The sequence below is a fragment of the Heteronotia binoei genome, chromosome 6 (assembly GCF_032191835.1).
Source record: "Heteronotia binoei isolate CCM8104 ecotype False Entrance Well chromosome 6, APGP_CSIRO_Hbin_v1, whole genome shotgun sequence".
NCBI lineage: Eukaryota > Metazoa > Chordata > Lepidosauria > Squamata > Gekkonidae > Heteronotia > Heteronotia binoei.
In genome coordinates, this window is record NC_083228.1 from 38,238,377 (window position 1) to 38,257,143 (window position 18,767).

General features: G+C 42.3%; 1 protein-coding gene across 1 annotated transcript in view; it reads left to right on the forward strand.

Moving 5' to 3' along the window:
* The first annotated feature begins 1,517 nt into the window (after window positions 1-1,517).
* Window positions 1,518-18,767, forward strand: part of KIF20B (kinesin family member 20B) — a 56,762-nt gene continuing 39,512 nt past the window's right edge. The window contains exons 1-12 of the mRNA XM_060241303.1: window positions 1,518-1,576; window positions 3,005-3,140; window positions 10,289-10,436; window positions 12,155-12,241; window positions 12,329-12,448; window positions 12,813-12,951; window positions 13,467-13,651; window positions 15,888-15,945; window positions 16,166-16,336; window positions 17,178-17,289; window positions 17,929-17,997; window positions 18,096-18,242. Of these exons, the coding sequence (XP_060097286.1) occupies window positions 10,290-10,436; window positions 12,155-12,241; window positions 12,329-12,448; window positions 12,813-12,951; window positions 13,467-13,651; window positions 15,888-15,945; window positions 16,166-16,336; window positions 17,178-17,289; window positions 17,929-17,997; window positions 18,096-18,242 (1,235 nt within the window). The 5' untranslated portion in view covers window positions 1,518-1,576; window positions 3,005-3,140; window position 10,289. The remainder of the gene's footprint in view (window positions 1,577-3,004; window positions 3,141-10,288; window positions 10,437-12,154; window positions 12,242-12,328; window positions 12,449-12,812; window positions 12,952-13,466; window positions 13,652-15,887; window positions 15,946-16,165; window positions 16,337-17,177; window positions 17,290-17,928; window positions 17,998-18,095; window positions 18,243-18,767) is intronic.

Sequence of the window (18,767 nt, forward strand, 5' to 3'; positions counted from 1 at the left end):
AACAGGGATATTGGTTTTTATCTCATTACATATGCTAAACCCACTCTCAGTGAATATAGCTATACATCCACAGTATTCCAATGTATTTCTCTTTTATAACAGTGTATCAGAATAATGTTTTATATTGACATACTCAAATAAGGGATATTGGCTATTCATCTCATTACATATATCTAACCCAGGGGTGGCCAATGGTAGCTCTCCAGATGTTTTTTTTTGCCTACAGCTCCCATCAGCCCCAGCCATTGGCCATGCTGGCTGGGGCTGATGGGAGTTGTAAGCAAAAAACATCTGGAGAGCTACCATTGGCCACCCCTGATCTAACCCATTTTCATTTTATGTATTCTTGTTTTCTAATGGCAGACTAGAATGATGTTTATAATATATAGATTGATGCTGATAAGTAAATTAGGTAGCCTACAACTAGGAAATACATGTCCTTCTGTGATTTGCCAGAACACCAATTGGCAGGGAACTTTATTACCTTTTATGGCTATCCAGACCAAATGGCCAAGCCACACTGTTTTATCATGTGACCACAGCCAGTTTGCCCTCTTAATCAACAAACTGCATTTATTTCAGCCCACAATACCTGATCTCCTCTTCTGATGAAGTGTGCTTAGAGAGGACACATGAAAGCTTACATTCTCAATAAAACTTGGCTGGTCTTAAAGGTGACCTTGACTCCTGCTTTGTTCAGCTGCTTCAGACAACATGGCTGCCCTCTTGGATCTATCGAAATGGAAGGATGACAAGGGCCCATCACTGCCATTTTGGCACAAAAAAGTTTGGAATCTCTTTATGCTTGGAAAAATTACTACCAAATTGGAAACTTCTCAAAACTGTGCTGATTGGACCTCTTTTGGTGTTAAATGGTTTTCTATGATAGCTTATATGGAAGAGAATTGAATTGTGCCATGATCCTTAATTGCTTTGTAATATTTATTGTTCTATTTATTAGACGAGATTTGTGTTCTACTTACCTTATGTGATCTCCGGTTGGAATTAGTGCTTACTTTTACTTATAGCTTTGGTGCATCAGTTATTAATGTAAATTCTTTTTGTTTGTTTGTTTTTGGTAATAGCGTTTATACTATTATCACATTTACCGATGGTAGAATCATATCTGTTATTTGTTGTACCTGTGGTATGTTATAATTTGTTCAAGGTTACTCTGTTCTTTGATGTTTCTAAGTTACTCTTGCTTGCTTTAATGTATCAGAAACATTCTAAATAAAATAATTTTTTTAAAAAAACCCTTCCCTTCAGAACAAGAATGCAAAATGGAATCGGTTACCACGTGCGGCTCTCACTGATCCCGGCTGGGCTTACTGTCGACCAAACATGCATCGTATCGGCGAGGATGTGAAGGAATCTCTCAAAAGATCTCCACGCGGAACAACGCGTCTTCCGAGAAAACTACCTTTCCCAGCAAACTCCATGGCGCACTCCCATGAGCCTCGCGGCTCAAGGTGCCTCCTATTGGCTGGATTTGAAAAGGGACCGCGGCTCGGTTTGCTTTCGGGGGAGAGGAAGACTAGTTTTGCATATGGCTGCGCTATAGAAGCTTTTAGGGGTGAGTTACGGGCGGCGTTGGGAGTTTGGTGAGTGGGTTACCGAGCGGGGGTTGCTTTAAAGACAGTCCCTTAAGCAAGCAAGGGTCGTTTCCGACTCTGGAGTGAGGTTGCTTTCACAACGTTTTCATAGCAGACTTTTTAATGGGGTAATTTGCCATTTCCTTCCCCAGTTATCTACGCTCCCCCCCCCCCCCCCAGCAAACTGGGTACTCAAGCAAGCATAAGGCCCCGGCTTGGATCAGGGCTGGGGCATGAGGAAAGGCTCCCATCCCCTCCCTCCCCCGGCTGCTGTATTTTGTGGCTTGGGGAATGTTGATACGGGTGGAGGCTGCCCTCCCTGTTGCATTTTCCGGGAAGGTTTCGCAGAAGCAGAGAGGGTGCTGCTCCCCTCTTCTTTTCATTTGGAGGAGGGAGGGAGTGGCAGAAAGAGTGCCCTGCTGCGACTGCACCATGGTATAGTCATGCCTAAGGGAATGCTGTGGCTGCTATGAAGCAGCTGCGGGAGTTTCAGGTATGGGATAGAACAGGGGTGGCCAGGTGCTTAACGTAAGAGCCACACAGAATAAACTTCAGATGTTTGAGAGCTGCAAAACATGAATGTCAGATGTTTGAGAGCTGGCAGGAAGGAAGGAAAATAGATCGGGGAGGGAGAAGGAGATAAAGCAACTTTAAATGCATTCTCCAAGTCGCTGTCTGGGTTGGATAAGAGAAAAATGCCTTCTCCAAGTCAGCCATTGGGATGGTGGCGGCTTTGAGAGCCACACAATATGAGTGAAAGAGCCACATGTGGTCCCTGAGCTGCAGTTTGGCCACCCCTGGGATAGAAGGAGCCACTGGGTAGGGTTACCATCTCTTGGGAGACACAAATGTGTGGCAGCAGGTGGAATCTATCTGCCATCTTGGGCTCACGCATAAGGATGTCAGCCTCATGGTAGGACCTGGGAATCCTTTGGAATTACACCTCAGCCCCTACCCTCCACCCCTTGCTGGTGACCAGGAGGGACCTGGCTACCCTACTTGCACACCAGGTAGTTGCTGTAAAGCTGAGGAAACAGGAAAGGCCTAGGCAGCTAAACAGCATTAATACTTTGCTGCCCTCCCTTTTCTTTTAAACTACAGGATCAAAGTGAGGAGTTCAGGTGAGATCGGAGAGGATTCTTTAATCTCACCTGAAGTAAACCCAAGTTGTTCCAGTCTTGAAGGAAGCTGTAAATAATGATCATCTGGAATAACCTATGCCCTTGATTATAAAGGGAAAACCTGATATGGCTAGAAGAGAGAAAAGCAGGTCATGCCAATGAGAACCTTGCCTCTTGGCAACTCTGGGCAAACTCTTTGGTAGCTATAGAATTCAATCCCTTTCAGAGACACCTGTGTCTTAAAGAGAAGTTACCTCGAGGACACTGACCCTGTCTGATCTCTACTAGGTTGGGCAGCTGCTTGCTTTGATTGCTAGGTGACTCTGGGAAATCTTTTGTGGCAGAAAGATGCTGGACTTGCAGCTCTCTTATCAAGGAGGTGACTGACATTTGAAACTGACATCAAGCCACTGAGAATTTAAAAGTAAGCAATAACCCTTTCTTTCACACTTAATGGGAAAGAAGACATAAGAACAAACTATGAATATGTTCACCTGGAATGAAAATAAGCTCGAAGTTGTTAGTGCAGGTGCAGTCATATAAAGCATGGTATTTAATATGTTTCAGTATTAAGGGCTGCTTTGAAAAAGTGCTTTGCTATTGGATTTATTTTGTATGTTAACAGCTGAATACCTTGCAGAATCTCTTGTGTGGTTTATTTCATGAAATAGTTTCCTCTAAAATGGAAATAAGATGAATAGAGTTGTCTTTTAGCTGTGTTCATGATGAAGTTTTCCCCTTTCTGGTCATGTAGCCTAACCCTGTCCTCATGTACTGAAATATAACTTACTATGTTAATCAGGGTGTACACTCAGATGATGTTAGCAGACTCCTATTTGCTCAGAAAGAATCCCAAACAAATAGAATATCACTCCAGATATCATACATACAACACACTGCCTGACTCAGAAGTGACTCAAAATGGATGCCAGTCAGGATGAGCCTGAGAATATATTTGGAAGTCAGGTGGCTGAATGTCTAGCATCCTCCCTGTACTCTAAGGAGATACAATACATCTGGCATCAAAACATCTGGCATCATCTAGATTTAATTTAATTTCTTCCTCCTGACCTGTTTTACCCCAAGTCTTCCATGAAAATGTTGTGATGCAATATCACCCCAGAGTCAGAAATGACTGGTGCTTGCATAGGGGACTGCCTTTGCCTTTTTAAACACAACCCTGATAGTTTCCCCATCTAGCAATCAAGGGGTCATAAAACAATCAATTACATTTATTGTTGCACCTCCGGTCCAACTCAAGAAGAGCATCAGGGCTTCCCCAGATCTTTGTTTATCTCTGGACAAACCATCAAAGTACTTTATTTTGAGGGCTGACATGTCAGCATCTGTCCCATGAAGCATTTTTACAGTAAATATAAGCACCCAGCTCCATAGCTGTTGTGTGTTCTTGGCTGCAACCCTATTCTGTGGGTTCTTCTCATGGAACACAGGCCATTTTGCTGCTGATTCCCAGACCTCTGCAAGATTGGTAGCTGCAATCTCTCCTGAAATTGCTTTCTCCCCATTCCCCCTTGTCTTTCCTCTTGTATGTGTTCTTGTGTGTGTATGCATTTCATTTCTATTTCTTTTAATAAAAACCTTACCAGTTGAATATCTGCTTTGTTGGTTTTTTTTTGAGAGCGCTCTAAGGGAAAGATCCTGGTATACAAAGGTGGAGATTCCCAGTTACCCCCTCTATCTGCCTCCTTAAAAGCTAATTTCCCAATGAATTACTTTGGGTAACAGTAAATGCATTACTGTTGTTATTAACAGTCTAATCTGTGATGTTGCTTAGGTTCTTTCACACCTTAAAGTATCTCTTTGTGCGTGTTATAGGTGGTACACGGTTGTCTTCGGGTGTTTGTAATCTACTTTTAGTTTTGCAGACTTAATTGTTTCAATTTTTTACTTTGATATATCTTTGTGTATGTTTCAGTGCAGAGCTGTGGAAAGGTGGGTCTAAAAGTTTGCAGAATTGTATACTGCTAGTAGAGGGTTATGGGCTTTGTTTAAACACAGTAGGCTTTGTAGTAAGCTTTTGTTTTAAAATATGAAAGGTTTGGCATAAAGTTTTTGGTTACTTAAAAAAAACTTAACTGCTTTTCTGAAACTTCCATATCTGCTTGCTAAAGGCTAAAACTGCGTACAGCACAGCACCGTACAGGTCAATAGTCATCTTTTATTTCCTGTAGTGAGGCTTTGTTTTCCCATGGGACTCCTGCTATTGCAATGTTTCTTCCTTCTGAAACGAAAGAAATCGTCTGTTTTGGGATCCTGGGTATGTATGGTAAGGTTAGATTGTTTTGTTTACTACAGGAATCAACATGTAGGAATTGAAATATCCATGGAGCACTTCCATGTGGAGAACTGCTAACATGACATGATTATTAAGAAGAAGGGGTTTGCACTATTTCTTCTCTTCACTGTGTAGCCCCCCACCTGGTGTGTCATTGTCTGACCGAAGGTGGCTGCAATATCATTTTTCTTGTCCAAAGAAAATAGGAACAGAATGAAGAGGAGTGACCCTAAGGAAGAAAATGTAGATAGTGGAGTGACTCTGTAAGAGAGGAAGGAGGTCCTTTACACCAAATAGTTTGGTGCAGAAGTAGTAGTTTTATCTGGTCTGGCTTTTCATGTTTTGTTGGGCAGGAGCAAGAACTCAAAATTCCCTTGTCTGTACCACAGTGAAACCCTTTCCCCCTTCTGACCCTAGTCACTTTAGTCAGAAAAGGCAAGCCAGGTATAAATAGTTTAAAAAGAATAAAAGTAATATTCTGTTTTGCAAGTGGGTCTTTATAAAAGGTGAGGAATACAGCTTAACTGTGTTCTGTGACAGCTGGAGAAATCTTGATAGCAATAGACTCAGTAGCTCAGGAGCCACACGGGACTCTGACCTATGGTTCTTCTGAATTCTGCTTATTAATGTGGCACCTGCCCCATCTTTCAGGAGAGTAATCAGGGCCCTTGCCTGAGGAGGCCTGGTGTTGGTAGGTGTTTTAAACAGAAGAATGCGTAAGCTGCAAGCATAATTGAGGTGCAGGCTTCATCCCAGGGATGGAAAAAAGTGCTCGATAGCAACTGTGAATGTGGCTCTCAATAAGCCACTGAATGGGTACTACAGCAATGGACTGCCCCACCTCTTACTTCATGTGCTTACTTTTTAAACACAATAGTGCGGAATAGTCAGGAGGAGTAATTGTTCCTTAATTAGAGCTGGAAGAGGGAATTCAAAATATTCTAAAGGGTTTCATTTTTTTTTCTTCTGCTAATAGATGTAGAACACTGCTTTCAAGTTCTCTGAATGATATGCCAACATACGTGCTCCAAATTGTATTCATTTCTCTCCTTTGGTCTTCTGTTGCCGTGACCTTTCACCCTCCATTTTGTTGGTATTGGTTTCTACCTCTTGGCCTGTGACTAGCCTACCTGGTCTGCCAAACTCAAAGTTCAGCAATCCCCTTTCTAGGAGAAGCAGGATAAAAGACGTAGGATTTGTCAGAAGAATAGGCAGGAGGTGGCCCTAGCCACTCAAGAGACTGGCTTCTGATTTTGCCTGAAATTGTCAAGTTTCGTTCCAAGAATGGGAAATCCAATTCTTTTCTTCCTGAGCTCCTGCCATTATTCCAAGTCTGGCTTGCTTCTTATGGCGTGTCCACTGTGTGTCCTGCATTCTTGCTCTCCCAACCTTGTTCCATGTGCTTTTCTCTTTCTCTGGATGTAGTTGGATTGCTGTTTAGATTTTGGTTCTCTGCCAAACTGTCCTCCTGGGTCTCCAAACCCTCCCAGTTTTTGTGTAGGCCCAAGGTCTGCTTGGATCACTGGTTGCCTGGTGTTTACTTACCCCAAGTATTTCCCTGTGCAGGACAGGATAGATTAAAAATCCTTCTCCTTGCTGTTGTTTCTCTCTCCTACACTATACTGCTTTAACTACATGCTGTAGCCAAGAAGCACTGCCTAACTCATGGGAAAAATAGTGTCCCCACCTCCTGACATGAACTAGAGATTCCAAAAGCAAGGCAAGTGAGGACACTCTGATCTTAAGCCAAAAATCAGCCAAGGCTCTCCAAAGGGTTTCTGTCTAAAGTTGAAAACAGGCATCCTCAAGGCGATCTGTCTCTCCCCCCCCCACACACTTACGCTACAATGTAATGACAGTAACAGTGAGTTCCACCAGGTAGGTATTTGCATACTCAAAAGCTGACTGGCAACATCTGGCTAATCCTCTCATGTCTCCTGCACCCCACCCAACCCCTTTTGTGTCATACCTTATACCAGTGGCCCCCAACCTTTTTGGCACCAAGGACCAGTTTTGTGCAAGACAAATTTTTCCACAACCTGGTGTGGGTGCTGGGGTTTTTGCTGTCCCAGGCTGCCCCCACACCCCATCCCTGCCCCCCCATGGGGGTCTTTAAATGAGGAGAAGGCGTCGGTCTCTGCCTCACTCTGCGACCCAGTTGCTAACAGGCCACAGACAGGTACTGGTCTGGGGGTTGGGGACCCCTGCCTTATGCTAATGTGTATACCTGGTGTACTGGTGTAATGTAATGGTGCACAAACCCCATCATTCCTGCCGCAACCCTCGGGGATACCAAGATAAACATTATTACTAACATTAAGACCCATCACAGCCCTTCCTGATACCCATTAGCACCCATTCCCATCTTTCGTTTAAACCTAGGAACCTATTCAGTTACCTTGGATGGGCCATTAACAGTCTTTAAACCCATCATACTCTCAGAGAGAGACCACACCCCCAAAATAGTATAACAATTGGAGCCTAGCCATGCCTAAAGTGTGCATTCTGTTGGGTGCCTAGGCAAGTCACACACCCCTTTATGCTATTTTGGGCCTATTTGAGTGTGTCACTCTGCCCATGCATGCTCCTCTCTTCTAGCTTATCTTTTTGGACGACAGGTAATATTACCCCATAATTGACCCTCAACCTTCCAATCCTTATTTTCCTAGTTTATTGCTTGTGTTTTGACTGCTTAAAGTGTGATTGCATCTCGTCATAGTTTTAGTAAAAACCTTAAAATCCTGTTAAATCCTTACTGAACTGGACCTTGGTAGGCATAGGTGTGTGATCTTTTGTACCTTTCTGGTTCTCCTAGTGATATCCAGGAAGACACCCCTGTGCTTATTCCCAAACCATGCACCCCTAGAATGTGATATTGCAATGTAACCCTAGAATATTAAATATGGCACAGCAATGCCCATTTGAATTGGAATGGTCTCTCTTGCACATAAGGGAGAAAAATCCAGTTCCTTCTTGACCCAAAGCAGGTCTGTAATGTGGTTCTGGTTCACAAGCCAGAACAACATGTGGCCAGCTGAAAGGTTGAGAAGCATCCATCTTTCTGCTCCTGGGAATGAAAATGTTCCGGGCTCAGAGAGTGACAAATGTGGGCACAGCTATAAAAATTCCTTCACTCTTTTGGCAACCTTTAAAGTCCTGTTATCAAAGCATATTACCAGGAAACCTCCAACACAAATAAATGGCTTGTATCTGGTACTCTTCAGGGCAAGGCAACAGAAACACGAAGGTTAGAGGTTAAGTACTCATCTTGTTGTGAATGTGTGGTATAAGCTGTAAACCGATCTCACAATTTTGACTTTTAACAGAGTTTCTATTTTTTTAATTAATTGCTAAGGCCATCAAAGTCAACCAGTCCCCTGACCACTTGATGGATGCCCATCCATGTTTGACACTAAGAGAGAAATCTATTACTTTTGGGGAGCTTCAAAGGAACCAGTTTTGGGGAAAACAAGGCCATAAAATCATTTGGCCAGTGTAATTAAAATTCCTATGTTGGGGTATGGATCTATGATACTAATGGTCTCTGATTGGATATTACACATATGACACCCTGGTTTTCCATTGGTGTGACACTCTTCCCCCTCATTGGGTAGGTTAATTGAGTGATGTGACGTAATTTACCCTAGAAAACAGACAACCAAACCTGTCAGGTTTAGGAGCGGGTTCAGAGGATCCTGGTAGATGAAGAGAGAAAAAAAGGGAATTCCTCCATCCTCTCCTTTCCCACCCCCTTCCTACCCGCAACCCCCCTTCCTCTCAAGAGAAATCTCCCTCCAGAGGCCTTGCATTTCCTCTGACTGAGTCTACCCTCCAAAGATCTAGGTATTGTATCACCTTCCCCCACCCATACTGATTCAGCGAACCTCTTTGTAATTCCTCTTGTATGCTTGAAATTGTTTGATTGGGATGTAACTATTTGAAACCCTATGCCTATAATAAAATCTATTATTAACCAAAGGATTTTCAGTCGTCTATCTCCGTATACATAGACATAGATCCCATTCACCTCACCTCTCGTAGGCCTACCATTTTGAGCTAAGAAATATTAATATTCCCCAATAAAAAGTTGTTTGAGGTGTAACACTAGTTCCATAGCTAATTTCTCCAACAATGGGACGGGACCAGTTGTGGTAACAGTGCTGCATAACTATTTGGTGAGCAGGGAACAATTTAATATATTTGTTTGGTACTTGGTGCTCTAACATGCTTATTGTTTTGGTTGCATGCATGTTTCTGTGGATTGCTGTGCTAAATTCCGTTGTCTGTTTTCATTTCCAAGACTGCTTTGGAACTTTATCTCTTGGTTTTAAGGTTTCCTTAGAAGTATATCCACTATATTTCTTGGCTGGGTATTAGAGCCGTGTCCTGTAGCTCCTTCAGAACAGAAGTGATAACACCTTTCTTATATTTGGCGTCAGACCTAGTTATGAACCAGGCCTAATAATCTAGTTGTGTGTCTCATGTATGTGTATCTTTTAAAGTATTGTTATAGGTGAGTGACAGAAGTAATCTACAACTAGTAGTGTTACTGACTTCCCTTGTTTATTTGACTATTGACAATTGTCAGGGTCTGAGGAGAACTCTGTAAGCTGCTTTGGGTCCCCATTACAGAGAAAAGTGGGGTATAAATACAAATATTTGGGTTGCCAAACCTTCTCCTGGCACTTCAGAGGCAGAGCAAGGAATGGAAATGATGTCACGTGCTATCATGATGTCATGTCTGGGTGAAAATCTCAGTGTAATGTCAGCATGTGGAAAGGCACTCTGGTATTCCACCCCCACCCCCAAACCATAGGGCAGGGGTGGCCAAACTTGTTTAACATAAAAGCCACATAGAGTAAATTCAGATGTTTGAGAGCTGCAAGACAGGAAGGAAGGCAATAGATGGGGGAGAGGTGAAAAGAAAGCCACTTTAATTTTAAATACGTTCTCCAAGCTAGCCGACTGGGCAGTGGGAGACTTTGAGAGCCACATAATGTGTATGAAAGAGCCATATGTGGCTCCTAAGCCACAGTTTGGCCACCCCTGCCTACGGGGGTCATCTGATATGCTCACCTGATGTCTGGGTTTTTACTTCAAGTAATGCCCATGTGTTGTGTGACATCACTTCTCCCCCTCACAGACTGTCAGGAGGTTGCTCATTTGAACATTGCAAGTATAAGCTCTGACTAAAATGTTTGCATAACCAAACTAGGTTCTGTCCATATCTCAATTGTGCACTGCAGTGAAACAAGGTCTCTCCTTTTCAAAAATAGGATGGAGGCAGATTTGAATAAGTTAGCGATTTCTAGGCCATCCTTTGTTAAACCGGTTGAGATGACCCCAAGAATCGGCTCACTGGATGCCACTGACATTAAAAGAAATCTCTACGAAGACTTTTCCTCCATCTCTGATATCAGCCAGGTAAGACAAGTAAGGCTGCATTATTCTGCATAGTTTGATGAAAGTGCTGGTCTCAGCAGAGCTAATTTCAAAGCATAGACCTGGTGGGAATTATTGTATGGCATTGTGTGTGGTATTGCAAGGAGATCTTAGGACTGTCTGGCTGCCTGGTACTAGCTCTTTTTAGCATTATGCACCATTAAGTGGTAAGCTAGACTTTTTTGGGGGCGGGGTCTGAGAGAGCTGTGACTGGCCCAAGGTCGCCCAGCTGGCTTCATGTGGAAGACTATAGAATCAAACCTGGTTCTCCAGGTTAGAGTCCACTGTTCTTAACCACTAAACTGTGCTGGCTCTCTGAATTGATCCTTGAATTTGATCCTGTCAAGATCAAAAACAACTGTTTCTGTTGTGAAGAGCAGGGTGAGTGTATATGCATTCCATCTCTTCTGTCTTAATAAAAGAGTTGAGTCAAAGAAGCTGGAAGTTGGCCATGACCAAGAGAGACTGTAGACAAGATGCAGTAAACAAAATACAAATTTACTTACTTTTAAAATCTCACAGTTCAGTGTATAATGTCAAAGCAACCTAAATGAACCTCCTTGGAGATGAAAAGCCAGTATAATGTAGTGATTAGTGTTTGACAGGAATCTGGGAAGCCCAGATTTAAGCAGGGGTTGATTGGCTGTTAAGGGTATTGGGGAGAATTCTAGTGGGGCCTAGAAGTGCCCTCCAGGAATACCTGGGTTGAGGGGGGGACCCCAGGTGACCTCATCCCAAATAAAGGGGCAGATGTGAGGAAGAAAGCCTTGCCATGGTGAGAGACATGTCCTTCCTAGGCTGTGCTATGCCCACCTTGGCCACATACCTCCTGCTCAGGGCTTGCCAGCGGGGCTGGAGAAGGGATCTGTTTCCAGGGTCCTACCTGGCAGCTGGAGGCAAGATCCTTGTCTTCTCTGGGATATACTCCTGCATGCACTTTACATATGGTGTGCATGCACCGACGTTGGGTGTGATTCTCTAGTTTAAGGCAAAATTCTATGGTTTGTAGCTGATTTTACAATAGAATTTTGCCCCAAAACTAGAACATCGCTGTGCGATGTCAGCAGTGTGATTATGTCAGTTCCAGGCATGTGATAATATCATGTTACCTTCCGGACCAGTTGGGGGTGGGATTTCCCTCCATCAGCCAGCTGGCTGGTGACATAGAAACACCCCACAAAAGCAGGGTTTCCACTGGCAGGGGGTTTGGCAACCCTATTTTTGGGTAATTTCTCTCCCTTGCTCTGTGAATCATAGTGTTTATGTACCAGTCATCTTCTCTCAGCTGAGCAAGGTGGTTGTAAGGACAAAAGAGGGAGGATATCCCATCATGAACTCCTTGCAGAAAGGGTGGAATAATAACGGACAGAAAGAAGTGATAATTCAGCTATGGATAATCATAGTGTGAAGGCTGCAGCTGATAGACTTCCATCTGCTGTGGTTTCTAGCAATAGGGTTTGCAGACTTGTTATTAGGAGGGCTCACTGTATGAGTCACTAAGCCAGTGAACAAATTATCAGCCTCTGCACTGTTAAGAGGCAACGTGCTAAGGAACCTGTGCATGAGGAAGAAATGGTTGACTGGGGAAATTTTTTTTTTTAAATGAAAGACAATAGTCAGTCCTAGGAATACAAAGAAAATTCTTAGCCAGTAACTACTATGGTTTCTTTTTTTCTTTTTCTTTTCTTTTTGTATCTTAGAGAGAGAGTTTGGAATCCAGAGAGAGTATTTATGTTTGCCTTCGCATTAAACCACTTATGCAATTGGAAAAAGAGATTGACTCTCAGGTGTGTTTAAACTTCATAAAACATTTAAAAGCAGTTTCATTAACGGTATGCTATCTGCTGGATTAAAAAGCAATCTTCTTCTTACAGGACTGTATTTCTGTTCTTGACTCAGCAAGCATTTTATTAAAAGCCCCCAAGAGCTCTGTGTTATTTCGGTTTAGTGAAAAAAATGCGGGACAGATGGTGCAGAAATTCACTTTTTCGCAGGTAAATAAGAGTGTTGCTGGTGTGTAATCTGTGGTATGGGCACAGTTTTAATATTTCTGGCTGATTTTGTGTATAATCTGAAAAATATTAAGTCATGGGAGCTTAAGGCAATGTGGTATTGTGGTTAGAAAGCTGAGCCAGGATTAGGGATATGCTCTGCCATTAAGCTTGCTAGGTAACTTTGCACCAATCATCTCCCAGCCTGATTTACCTCAGAGGATTGCTGTGAGGATAAAATAGGAAGGAGGGCGGCCATGTAAACTCCTTTGAGGGAAGTTTGGATCAAAATACTTTTAAAATAGCTTTTTAAATGAAGTAACAAATAGCTCATAACCTCCATAAAAACTTCTTGTCAACTTGGTAGGTTTTTGGTCCTGAAACCACCCAGGAGGAATTCTTTGAAGGTGCTGTGAAGCAGTCGGTGCAAGACTTCCTGAGGGGACGGAGTCGCCTGGTGTTCACTTATGGGGTCACAAATGCAGGGAAAACATACACTTACCAAGGTACACCTGGACTCTTGTGACTGCTTGAAAAATGCAAGTTTGAGTTCTACTTTGTTTGCTGTATCTTGGCTTATCACAATACATGACATTTATTAGCCACATTACAAAGCCAATCTATTTGCTGTCATGGGAAACAGAACACCACATCCAACATGTATTCCAACAACAAAGGACACAAGGACTGGCCTTGCGAAAGGAAGTGTCCCTCCCCACACAAAAGAAATAAAGAGGATGCAACACATATCTCTCTCACACATAGTTCAAATCCTACCAACCAATTTAGGGCACATTTACACCATTACAACTTCTATGCAGTCCAGACTACTGTCACAGTGAACATAAACAGAGCTCCTTACCAATAAGAATGGCAATTCAGCCTGATTGTGCAGTCCTTTGAATGCACCTGTTCATACTCAAACCATGGTTTTAATTCCAGAATCTTTTACCTTTCCATTAATTGTTTGGCTCCAAAAAAGTATTCAGAGTCCTAGTAAGTCTTCCTTTAATCATGACAGGTACAGAAGACAATGCTGGTATTCTCCCAAGGGCACTGGAAATGTTGTTTAGAAACATCCCAGGCAAACCGTATCCCAAGATGGACTTCAAACCTCATAGATGTCGAGAACATCGAAAGCTGAATGAAGAAGAAATGAGAGAAGAAATGCTTCTCAAGAACTCCCTGCTTCGTCTCATGAAAGAGGTACAGTATCTTACAGAACTTACTTGTAGCTGTATTGGGCTCCCTGCAATACAGCTGAGCCCAACGAGGCTGCGTAAGACAACTCAAAACTGGGCCAGCAGGAGGACTTCTCTCTGCAGGCTCAGCTGTATGGGGCTCCCTTGTGCAACCCTTTTAAATGGGGTTGCCGAAGAGAGCCCAAAGCTGGCCAACGAGGAGGCTTCTCCCCATGGGCTGGATTGGGCTGCACAAGACAGCCTGAAGCTGGGCCAGCAGAGAGACTTCTCTCCCTGGACTTCTCTCCCTGGTACATATTGGGCTCCCTTGCACTGCAGCCCCTTTAAACACTGCCATCAAAAGAGTGGCCAAAACATCTGATGAACGGGGTTGTCTTCTGCAGTTCTGGTAAAGTTTAAAGAGATTGCACTAGACAACCTGAAACAGCTGAGTGGCAGGGAACACTGAGTCCCTTTAAACCCCTGCTTTCTGCTCCGTCCCTGAACTGCTATGAGCTGCTTTAAAAGTTTGTGGAAGCTTGTGACGGTAGAGCAGTCAGGAGTTTGTGTTCATGAACCACGAATGGCGAAATTTGTGACATGGTTCAGTTTATGCCCATACCTAGTCACCAGTCTAGTAGTTACTTATTGCTGGAATCGGATGTGGCCTGCTTGCATGAAACGCCATAGCATGGCAATAAAGTGACATTAGCTAGCCCTTTCTCTAAAGCAGAGAACATAGTCTCTCTCTCTCTCTCTCTCTCTTTGTCTGAGGCTCCCTTTCCTTTGTTCAATGTACATGGTACTATCTTGTGCAATGATATAACTAGTATTTGGGAATAGAGGGCATAACTAAAGAGGTACCTCACCATTGGATAATGAATTATGGATCCTCTCCTTTACTGGGCCACCTTTAGCTGTTGTACTACAACCTCCTTACAGTTGGTCATTCCTATGCAATGGGCACCTTCTTTTCATGCCATTGCTTTGTTTATTATTTTCAAACATTCTGGGACTGGTAAACCGAAGCCCTTGAAGTCTGGTGCAAAAAACCCCCCAACTGTTCCAAAACACCTCTTTCCCAATTTAAAGTATTTATTAAGTTTCAAAATTACAAATAAACAAACAAGCAATACAAATATACAGTGTGCATTAAAACGGAGTAAAAGAAAATACAGAATATCTAGCGTATTCTAAAAGTAAATCATTTTCTGATATGCTACATTGGCAGGTAAAACACCTTTAAAACACAGACTTATCCCTGCATAACCTTTTGTGGGCTAGGGCCCATTACTTGAGGATGTGAAGTAGTGTCCTACAGAAGAGGCCAAGCAGTTCAAGACCTGTAATATCGATGTGTTACATTTCTATGCAGATCAAATGATAGGCAGTCAAAGCTGGGTGTGACACATTGCCAGTTAACAGCCAATGGCAAGAGTTAGGCATCTGTGCTATCTTTGTTGCTGTGCTAAAATGGTGGTGGGGAAATCACTCCCTGTACTGTGATTGCCAATCTGCTGTTCCTCATATGAGAATTGCAAAGAGAATTCTAACTCTTTTGTTTCACAGTGGAGCCAGCGTGGTTAGTGTCAGATTAGCAGTTGGTCTATTCGCCTCAGTTTACAAGACCTGAGCAAGGCTGTTAAAGATAGGGCATTTGGGAGGTCATTAATTCATAAGTCTGAAGCGATTTGGTGATACTTAATGCTTGCACAGGAGATGGTAGACCCAGTTTCAAATCCCCAATCAGCCTTCAAATGACTGCATGGCCATGAGCCATTCACTCTCATTTAGCCAACTTTACAGGGTAGTAAAATGGAGGAAGGGAGGATATTATAAGCAACTTTGGGACTACATGGAAAGAAAAGCGGGATCTCATTGCCTAAATACATTTAGGAGTTGTTGTTGATGATATTGAATGATTACAGGATGTTCTGTCACAGATCTTAGATTATTCAAATAATCTCTTGCTGCTTCTGAATATTACCTTTTTAAAGGTACTTAAGAGAAGCTTTGTCAAATGCGTGAGATGAGCACTGGCCTAGAAAAACTTACTTCTTTACAAAGATAGCACATATTTTTGCTAAAGCGCACTGATTGGTGTTACCATTTGGTAGTTTCTACAGTAATTGTAATAAATTTCCAAGCTAGTAATTTTCTAGTAGCACATAATAATTGCCTAATGTTGTAATATAAAGAATGATATTTTACATCTGTAGAATATTTAATTACCCAGGTTCCGTTTCTTTCTTAATGGGCAGGTAGATCATCAGAATGGCACAAATGGAAATCATAATGGAACTGTTGATAATTCTGAAGGTAAGTTCTGTATCCGAAGGAGTCAAGGGGCATAGATTTCACAGTGAGTGGATGCTAATACAGGAAGCGTTGAAAAGTTAAGCAAAGGGGTTTTCATCAGGCCCTAAAGATAACTCTATTAAATGATACAATTTCACATGATATTGCTTAGGAATGACTTACTTCCATAAAATGTTCATGTAATTCCATCTTCTTTTATTGTTTCTTTCAATGCTGTCAGAAGTGGAACAACCTTGTGAGGATGAGAGCAATATCAAGTTCTCTGTTTGGGTGTCCTTCTGTGAAATTTACAACGAATCTATTTATGACTTGCTGCTCCCAACGACCAATGATAAGAAAAGGAAGATCCTGCGCCTTGCGCAGGACATAAAAGGCTGTTCCTATGTCAAAGGTAACAAGCATATTAAGTGGAAAGTCTTGGTGGGGTTCAGATCAGAGACTGAAAACAACAGTTTTACCAAGGAGGGAGAAAGGAGGCTTATTCCCTCTTCAAAAAGAAATTCAGCCATGAGATGTAAAAGGAAGTACATTATTTCATCTCAGCTCTGCTCCTTCCCCAAGATTGCTTTCTCAGGATAGAATAAACAAATATCCACGGTCCCTGGCTGCATCTACTGTCCCTTTCCTTTCTTATTCACTGCAAATCTCTTGTGCGATTTTTTTTTACCATATCATAACTTTGATTCTTATTTTTATTTCATATCTTTTAAACTGGATAAAGTTATTTTCTTGGATTATTAAGGGCTAATAATGTATTCTATTAGCCAAACGCCTTTCTGCCATCTAGGAAACGAAGCATCCATATTCTTTCACCCAAGCTATTCTGTAATAAATTACAGTTTTCAGTCCATCTGCTTTTTAAAGATGTGTCTATAAATCCTGCAAATGTGAGGATGTTGCCTTTGAGAAGCGGTTCAAACCTGAAACCAAGTTTGTGGTCCATACATGGGCACTGAAGCACTGTTTGGGTTTGTTCCCTGCTCCTGTGTGCATTAACTTTATGTCCGTTGAACTGTCTGCTATGAGTGGAGTGGGACTGAACAAACTATGTGTAGGGAGGAGGACACCATGTAAACTGATGACATGTTGCCATAACATAGACCAGACTTTGTGTAAAGCATCGCTTTAATGGCAAGTATGTCCTCTGTTCTGTGGACTCATCCTTTTCTCAGTTTTGCATATGCAGTATTTCTATTCGATACTTCATTTTCATTTAATGTTTTTTTCTCAAGATCTACAGTGGATTCAGGTTTCAAATGCTAAAGAAGCCTTTAAACTCATGAAACTAGGCCTGAAGAATCAAAGTTCTGCTTCTACAAAACTGAATGCTAACTCCAGTCGGAGGTAAGAGGGGGGAGGGAGGGAGGATAGGTTCATAGTGGAATAGGTTATCAACAAAATACATACCTGAGGAAGCAAGGTGGTAATCCATGAAAGCTCATACTGAAATAAATGTTGCTAGTCTTTAAGGTGCTACTAGACTTTTTTTTTAGCTAGCAGGATAACAATGGCAACAGGGATAATTTGCTTTATATTCTGTGAATTTATTGAATTCTGACTTGTTAAAGCTAGTGCCGTAGAACTTGGTGGTGGGTCATGTTGTGGGTAAAATAATTACTATTCAGATCTTGAGTTAACAGTATATTTTAGGACTTTTGATAATATGAAATTTTAAGACATCATTGCTTAAATTTCCCAGTATGCTCTTGAGTATTACAGTGATCTTCCTTGGACAGTAGGGTAAGGAATAAGCCTAAAACTCATTGCCAGGGAATTGGGACAGGGGGGCAGGAACTGTTCATGGTGATAGATTTTCAGTCACTTTTTGTTAGAACCAAGGGAACTATAACCTATGAAGTATATTGAGGCTTCCTGAAACTGGAGTTTTAAGGGTTTTTAAAATCAGTGTTAGGCTGCAACAATATTTTGTTTTGTAAAGTTCAGTGCTTCTGATACCGTCTTTTATGTTTTTTTATTTTTCAGCCACAGCATATTCACTGTAAAAATGCTTAAAATAGATTCCAACATCAGTCATGTCATGCGAGTCAGTGAGTAAGTGATCGTGTGTTGAGATAAGTCTTGTTTCTGCGAAGCGTGCCAAAGGGCAGCCTAAATTTCCCTTCTTTGTGTGTCTTTTTATCTACCTTCAGGTTATTTCTGTGTGACTTAGCTGGCTCAGAGCGTTGCACCAGAACCCACAATGAAGGAGAAAGATTAAAAGAGAGCGGAAATATTAATGCTTCGTTGCTTATTCTAGGCAAATGCATCAGTGCCCTCAAGACCAGTCAGCAGTCAAAGTAAGTGTCAGAAGATTGGACCACAGAGTCCTTGGTAGAAAGCTGCAAAGGGCAGAATGATGGGAAAAGGCACTATTGTGGCATGTCCTGCTGATAATTAATGATTCGAGATAGTATTTCTCCCAGTTGTGTGTATAAAAGTGCTGTCAAGTCACAGCTGAATGGCAACCCTATAGGGTTTTCGTGGCAAGACATAAGCAGAGGTGGTTTGACATTTCCTGCATCTTTGGAGTCACTTTGGGCTTCCTTGGTGTTCTCCCATGCAAGTGCGCACCAGGGCTTAACCCACTTAGCTTCCGATGAGACACAGGTAGCCTACGCCATCCACGTATTCATCCTAGTTACTCTTCTCCCTTCAGAGGCACACAGGCTGTATAATCCACCATCTATATTCCCTTCCATTCCTAACTCACAGAGGGTATTGTCACTGTACGGGGTGTGTGCTGTAAAAGGGCAGCAGGTGCCTCACTTTTCAGATGACACCTTAAACTTCCTAAGAGTTTTCCCTGTATGTGTTTTGATCTT